The sequence below is a fragment of the Chenopodium album genome, chromosome 19 (genome assembly GCF_948465745.1).
Source record: "Chenopodium album chromosome 19, dcCheAlbu1.1, whole genome shotgun sequence".
NCBI classification, from domain to species: domain Eukaryota; kingdom Viridiplantae; phylum Streptophyta; class Magnoliopsida; order Caryophyllales; family Amaranthaceae; genus Chenopodium; species Chenopodium album.
The window spans coordinates 4086376-4094357 of record NC_137852.1 but is presented as its reverse complement, the minus strand read 5'-3'; the positions used below and the strand labels follow the sequence as shown (position 1 = coordinate 4094357).

Sequence of the window (7982 nt, the reverse complement as noted above, 5' to 3'; positions counted from 1 at the left end):
CTTTCGATATTCGGTTTGTCGGGCCAATGGTGCTGATTGTCGGCTAGTTCCCCCCTGAGACCGGTATTGGGAGAGGTGTCCCTTTCTAATAAGGTCTTCAATGTTTTCTTTCAACTGGATACATTCTTCGGTATAATGGCCGACATCTTTGTGGAACATGCAATATTTCTTTATATCTCGGCCCTTCGTTATCTTTGGTGCCGGCCGGGTCCAATCTTCCTTGTGCTGGTTTATTGAATAAATAGCGGCTCTTGGTGTGTTCAGTTGAGTATAATTGTTGTACCGTCCCAGACCTCTGGCAGGTCTATTCGCTTTTTGTGGGTTCTGCCTTCTAACCCCTTCCACCGGGGTTTCTACTGGTACATACGTGTTTTGTCGCCGAGATGAGTCTGCCGAAACAGTCTGGTTGCCTGCTTTCAGAAGTTCTTCGCTCTTGATATACTCATGAGCTTTGCTGAAAGCTATCCCCAGGTTGGGGAAGGATTTCCGCGCCATGTATCTCTTAAAATCACTGTCGGCTAGACCACTCATCAAAGCCATAACGGCTATCTCTTGCTGTAATTTTGGAATTGTATTAGCTTCATTATTGAAACGCCGAACGAAATCTCTCAGTGATTCGTCCCTTCTTTGTCTGATAGACATAAGTTCCCCTGAGGTTCTCTGTCTTGCACTGTTGCTCACATACTGACTTGTGAACATCTCAACAAGGGTCTCAAAACAGTCGATAGACCCAGGTGGGAGATTAGTGAACCAATCTGAGGCAGCCCCTACCAGCGTTGTAGGGAAAACCTTGCACCATACCGCGTCAGTATCGGTATACAGCAGCATATGGCTTTCAAAGGCCGCTACATACCTCTTTGGATCACCCTTGCCGTCATAGGTACACGCCGGCATTTTTATTTTTTCCATTTGCTGATCAAGGACCCCTTGCGTAAAGGGAGACGTTTTTAGTCGGATGATGGCCCTGGCTAAGTGCCTCGGCGGCCCGCTACTGGCCTCCTGTCGGTATGATTCTGATTCCTCCCTTTGCGCAGTTCTTGTGACCTGTCGTTCAGAGGGCATCACCACCTCACGCGGTGGTGGTTGTGGCTGAGGCTGCTGTTCGGCCTGATTGAACCGATCTTCAAGGTTGGTAATTACAGGCGGTGTCGGCCTTCTTTGTGGTTCTCTCGTGGCCGCAATCCCGGCCTCTTTCCTTTTTCGAGACATTGCCTGCATGACTTTGGCCGTTATCTCTAACTCTTCCGGAGTAAACTCTCCCCAGGGATCCGGGGTAGCTTGGGTTCTTTCCGGTGTTAGCGGTATGTTTACCGTATCCTTATAAAGAAGGTGGGTTTCATCCTCCACCGTTATTTCCGGTATAGTGTTTACGGCCCTGTTGCCAGCAGTTGCCAGGATGCCGCTATCAAAATTCCGGTTTTCTGATTCTGGGATGGGTGTAGTTTCGGTATTTCCTTCCATGACTGTGGGAGGTCTTTTTTGGACGATAGAAGTTATTACCCCCTCCTTCTAGCGCCAATTGTTCCGGGTGAGTTCCGATACCGAGATGTCTTGGGGGTTGGTAAAGGTTTACCGTCCAATTTGATACCTGCACAGTCAACACAGATAACTTAGCCCGGGGGTTATCCGGGAATAACCGCTCCGATGCTAAAGTTAGTAAACTGAGGAAGAAGGTTTGAAGAGAGAGAAAGAGGTGTAGAGAGAGAGATTGAGATTGTCCCTTTAATATGAAAATGTGGCTGGGTATATATAGGGGGATAACCAAGCAGGTGCCACACACCCCTATAGGTGGCGCACCGACCTTATAGGTGGCAGGTGCCTGCGTGGTTTTAAGCTACTCTCCACGTGGCCGAAAAACCGGCTATTGTGGATGCTAAGCTAGCTTAGTAATTGTACATATAATTTGTAACATTTAAGGTGTTTATCGGCCAAACGGCTATGTTGTCGGTATTATCCCATACATATACATTTGTATACCTACAGAAAGGTACACTCCAACAGTGCCTAGGCAACACATACATAAGACTCATTTGTGAAATGTACGTGTGTATAATATACCCGACCTAATGTTAAATAGGCGCTGCAAAATCCAATTTAGATTGATACATGAAGTTAGGGTCATGGTAGATGTTACAACAGCCTGGTTTGCCAAGAAACAAACAGACAAAAGTTTGGTGAAAGTTGCTAGTCCTTGTTTGAGAGACAAGTAAGCTTAATTAGTACAATATCGACTAGTAGCATAATGTCTTTTGGGAGAAGATGGTTTCCTAAAGCTGAAGTTTCCGTTGCCTTCAATCAATCAGTTCACCCAAACTAATTTAGATTCTTAAGGAAGGTTTCCTGTCCCTCCAAGATTGTTTACACATCTCCATCTTCTTGATTTAGTCAATTCAATTGAATATTAATCTAGCAACTTGGTACTCATTTAAAACTAAAACTATGAAATTTGATAATTTCAAATTTTGATTAGTTCTCACTAAGAAAACATCAATCCCCCACCCCTTTGCCTTAGCTTTCCTCTTTATTTGGATTAGATTTGAGACAATCAATAGTTAAAGAGTTACAACACTTATCGTAACATAATAAAAATTACGTTTGGTAGTAGTTTTGAGGGTTCCCGAACCCTCACATGAATGTTGGGCATTATGGTATTAATGTAAAAATAATACTAGTATTCCATATTTTGGATACGTTGTAGTTGGAGATGAACGAGGGACTAGAGAAAGTGTAACCACTAAATCAAATATATAATGAAATGTCATAATTTTAATCGATTAAAACATACATAATTTACACACCGTAAATGATAAATCATTATGCTAATTAGTGACCATCAACGAGAGTGCTAGACTACACAATTATTTTGTCAATGGGTCAAGAATAAAAAATCTTGTTTAAGGGACCTCCTGGTCCAAATCCCCTGACTTCATTTTGCCTACTGTTCTTTAAGAGATTAAAATTTACATGTACCATAACCTGCAAAAAAGAACACATCAATTAGTTCAATGGAGACCAGGATGCAAGATCTTAAGTTTAAGCTTGTTACATCGAAATCACGAAGATTACGCATTAAGTCTATTAGAATGCAAGGTGTGCTTGCACATCAGAAGACAGAACACTTAAAGATAGCAAATCTTTGATGTGATAGCATGTTTAAGGTCTTGTTCAAGTCAATTGTAAAATTCAGTTATTAAGTAGAAATTAATTTTAATCGCTAGGCCGGCTACATATGACAAGTAAACTAGTAAATCGATCAAAAATTAGGCCTTGTTCTCTTACGTTGAAATTCAGTTTAATTCAGTTCAGTTCAGCCCAGCTCAGTTCAGCTCCGCTTCTAATTTCATTCTCTTATATAATATTCATTTCAGTTCAGTTTAGTTCAGTCAATGAGAACAGACCCTTAGTCTTGACTAACAACAAAACTAGCTTAAATCGGTTTTAATCATTAGGAATCCATTAAACATCTTCAGATTAGGCTAATCGGAACCAGAAATTAAAATGTCATTATTAATTAGCACATAAGAAATGTATAGAGGAGCCTTAATACTTACTTGGATTCTGGTTGGAGATGAGAGCAGTCTGGGAGAAGTCGCACTGGTAGGGCTGGCGACCCTTGGTCTGGTAAAATGCGTTCATGGCGTATGTTGCGTGAGACCTAACGTTGTTTGGGTTGTAACATGCACCACCGGGTTGAATGGGTTTGCAGTCAACTCCTTGGCTGCAGACGTAGTTGATGTTGGACTGCAGTTGTGCATCAGTGGCCTGTTGTTTAGGCACACACCATCCTTTAGCAGGGCCAGGTCTAGCTGGAGCAGCCGATTTTGGTGGTCCAACAGGATTAGGGCGCGTCTGAGCCTGCAAGCCAAGGAAACACCAAATATTTAGATTAATATATCTTATGCTATATTGCGACTCAAAACTATAAATAACTTCAGACATGATAAGAGGGTCAGAACTCAGAAGGATAGTCGAAGTACAACATCATTCACACACATTAAACTCCTTTACATAAGTCTCTTTGTTTCACTTCAAGAACCCATAATACACGAAAAATGAATGTAATGGTCAAGTCTGACTCAAGGTGTATCTCTATATATTTCACACACATTTAACTCCTTTATATAAGTCTCTTCATTTCACTTCAAAAGAACCCATAATACACGAAAAATGAATGTAATGGTCAAGTCTGACTCAAGGTGTATCTCTATATGTTTCAGTGTGACAGAGTTTATCATGATTGTTCTTTAGGACATATTGATCACGTATCAAATGTAATATATCCAAAGATAAATAAACTAAGCAAGCATATCATGAACAAAATCCTGCTATTCTTGGTTCATAAAACTGAGATTTAAGCTACGAGTCACAGTAAGAAAATTTAACAGTCTACTACATGGAAAGAAAGGACTAAATTGCTTCTTAGAGTCGGTCTTAGAATCGCATAAAAACAGCAAGGAAGAAAACATTACTGATGAAGGTTACTAACCTTTTGTCCATTCTTCAGAACACCAATATCATAGACAGGTGTGAAGTCAGGCCTAAACAAACCAAAGTTCCTCTCAGCAACAGGTCCAGGCTTCTGGTTTTCAGTAAACAGCCCGAAAATGTAAGTCTCAAACTTCCTGCCAGGCATCAAAGGTGTTCCTTTGCCCGAGTTAACAGCCATAACCAGTCTCGAGTTAAAGGTCTGAGCATCTGCAGGGTTGACCCAAGTCTGGAAAGACTCACCAACATTAGGCCAACCAGTCTCGCCGATCACAATGCCAACATCTGCATAGCCCAAGGCCTTCATGGCAGAGTAGACAGCATCCATCTGAGACTCAAACATGTTGTAGTACATCTTTTTGGTGTACCTATCAAACCTTCCTCTATTCCTCTTAAAGAGGCAGAAGTTGACGTTCTTAGGATAAACATCAAAGTATGGGTAGGGGTTTACGACGAAAGGAGCCTTGGTTTCGCGGAGGAATTGGAGCATTGGGGCTAACACACCCTTGTCCCATCCGGGTCGAAAACGGCCTGTGCTAGGGGGCTGTGACCTGCTTAGGATGGCCAAAGAATGAGGAGAAGAGACCTGTAGTTCATAGCAGAGCATAAAATGAGTTTTTTATCCATTTTCTCTAGAAAAGCAAAGTTTTAGCTAAATTAATTCACTACCACAATTCAGCAATCTTTTAAATTCATGTTCATATACTTGGCATTACTTTAAAGCAGAGCCTAATGTAAAATTCATGCATCATTTCACAAGAAATTAACAGTAATTGGCTTAATTGATTGGTCACAAAGTTTAATGTTAGATTTAGTGTTACTGTGTTATTTTGTCACAAAGTCCCAATTCATACGGAGTAATAATTAACGATATGATATGTTTTACGGAGTAGTTCTTTTACAAAATACGGAGTAATCTATTGTAATAGTTGGGCCGTTTGTATACACGACTTCTTAATACGGAGTAGTACACTACATACAATAAAATTACGAATTACGAGTACTTCGTTTATAAGATGATACGAGTAACATTTTGCACACATCCCAAATTAATCAACTTGACTATTATTGGTATTAGGAGATTAATTTGAGCTTGCCAAGAAAATGCAATTGAAATGTGGTGCAGATTCATCCAATTGTTAAATTAGCATATCCTTGAACAGAATTTAAGCAATCATGCATTCATACTGCACAAAGAGGGCCAGGGTGCTGGGGACTTGGGGTGTCTGTTTTGCCCTGCAACCCTGCTTCACCATTATGGTTTGAATTGTGTGGTTCTTACAAAGTATAGATTATAGAGCCTCATTTCATCACCTCCCATATTATCAACACTTTTTTTTTTTCTAATCTATATTTTCATGGGGCGAACTTATTAAGTCAAATCAAGATCCGCCAAATAAATTCAAATTTCAAGCCCGCTTTAAATCTGTAACCAACACGGGTAATTCGTAACCCAACACCGTGTCACAAATTAACACAAAACATACTATTACGACTTTACGAGTAACATAACTTTGGACTTACAACTAAATGGGCAACTGCTTGCAAGTTGCAACTAAATGAATAGCTGTATTTCCCATTCTCATGATAGTCTGCAACATTGCAGACTTGAATTCATGATTCATTACTCAATAAGGCTACATATATGCATTCATGATTCATAAATACATTAATTATTCAACACTAAGAAAATAAAACATCATCTTTGGTACGTTTGAACTAACCACATTAATAACTACCATTATTAACCAAAACCACAATTAACCATTTAAACAAGCAATTGAAAAGCCATAAAGTAACCTCCAAAAAAAGAATGTACATACCTGAATATGGTTATGACCAGCTTGTACGAGGGCTTGATGAAGGGTACGCATAGCAGCAACAAGATTATCAATGAGGTTTTGTGGGCCCCAATGAAGGACCTCATTACCAACAAGAACTCTTATAATATTTGTTTGTGGATAAAACGGTGTAACATACGTAGCAACCCATTGTTGTGCACCAGGAAGTTGCACAAGGTTCGGAATCTCACCATTAGGCACGGTAATTGTCACGTCAATACCCGAGTTAGCGAATGCCTTCACAATATCGGAATTGGCATCAAACAATTTGATCCTATTGATTGATGTTTTGGTTTTGAGGAATTCCGCCACCTGAGCAGGTGGCGGAAGGTTATCCCCTAGTGTACCATAATTCACTCCGACGTTCCATGCGACGGCGGGGTGAAGGTTAAAGTGGAGGAAAGAGAATATGATGAGAAGGTTGAATAGGGGATTCATGGTTGGTTATGATAGATTGTAGTTTAAAACTTTGGGAGAAAGATGTTATTGTGGGATAAGGAAGGTATAAATATATTTTGAGTAGGAGAGGCTAGGAGGGAATCAAGGTGGAAACACACCCAACTTTGTTTTAGCTGTCTTTTCTTTTGTCTTTTTTACCATTTACTATATTTTCCTTTTTTTTTTTTTTTTTGTTTTGTCTTCCATGGAATCCTATGTCATTGGTTCTCTTTTTTTCCCTTGTTTTGTTTAATTTATTTGATTTTTATGTAACGGACATGTAGATTTTCTCATGAGTCATGAGTAATACGGAGGATTTAACTGTGATTTATCGTACACATGTCCTAATTCTATTTATAAAATAATGTACGAGTATGAAATTTACGACATATGGGTACGAGAGAAATATAAAACCGACCTCACATGCTTTTTTTTTTTTTTACTTTTATTTATGGGACAAAAAAAGTGGCAAATTTGGTGACAAAATCTTTCAATATATCACAAACTCGTTTTGTGGGGTCCAACCAATTAGATCACCGTGTTGACTATTATAGTAAAGGTTTCCGTCGTTAGTGGCGGACTGTTGTCTGTTGGATGTTCTTAGCATGTGATTTTTTTTTTGGGTGTGCATATTCGTTTTTTAGACCGTTGGCAAAAGGCAGATTGAATAATTTGTGCTTTACTTTAGAATAAGAATAAAGTTCATTAGGCTTCAAAAAAAAAAAAAAAAAAGAATAAAGTTCATTAAATTAAGTTACTTTTTTCTGTTTATAGATCTTAAGGACAATAGTTTAATTGATGTATGATTACAGATTTACAGGTGTCCTCAACTCCCAATTGAAAACATAGAATTATACTAACGTTCAAAAAGTTGAAGAAATTTGAGATAACTTAGTTAGAACGCTAATGAAGTTAAAGTTAATTAAGTAATGATTAACTAGAAGTATTATATAATAAATTTCACATTTTAGGGAGCTTAAGTAATCATTAAACTAATTCGCTAGCAAAGCACTAAGCAAGCTAGCAACTACGTTCTTTCAAATGAGCTTCTGAGAATATTATCAATTTCCACACTAGTTCATACAAAAATAGCTTTTGTTTTAAACAACAAATATATGAGATAATAGTTCATATAAAAATAATACAAAGAGTATATTGTACAATGTACCTAGGACAATAGGAGTATTGGTAATGTTCTCTCAGTTAAGCATATGTACA

General features: G+C 38.8%; 1 protein-coding gene across 1 annotated transcript; it reads right to left on the bottom strand.

The window, feature by feature from the left end:
- Positions 1 to 2717: 2717 nt before the first annotated feature.
- Positions 2718 to 6870, bottom strand: LOC145595161 (glucan endo-1,3-beta-glucosidase-like). Its single transcript, XM_081651529.1, has 4 exons — positions 6309 to 6870; positions 4487 to 5071; positions 3552 to 3855; positions 2718 to 2976 (listed from the first exon to the last, which is right to left on the bottom strand). Exons 1-4 carry the CDS (start codon positions 6762 to 6764, stop codon positions 2954 to 2956), a joined length of 1368 nt encoding a protein of 455 aa, XP_081507655.1. The 5' UTR covers positions 6765 to 6870; the 3' UTR covers positions 2718 to 2953.
- Positions 6871 to 7982: the final 1112 nt, after the last annotated feature.

Excerpts from the sequence above, each read along its gene's own strand:
- LOC145595161 (XM_081651529.1), bottom strand. The coding sequence starts at position 6,764 with ATGAATCCCCTATTCAACCTTCTCATCATATTCTCTTTCCTCCACTTT. Across the intron at positions 5,072-6,308 it reads CTGGTCATAACCATATTCAG|GTCTCTTCTCCTCATTCTTT; the intron begins GTATGTACATTC and ends TATGAACTACAG. Across the intron at positions 3,856-4,486 it reads TTCTGAAGAATGGACAAAAG|GCTCAGACGCGCCCTAATCC; the intron begins GTTAGTAACCTT and ends CTTGGCTTGCAG.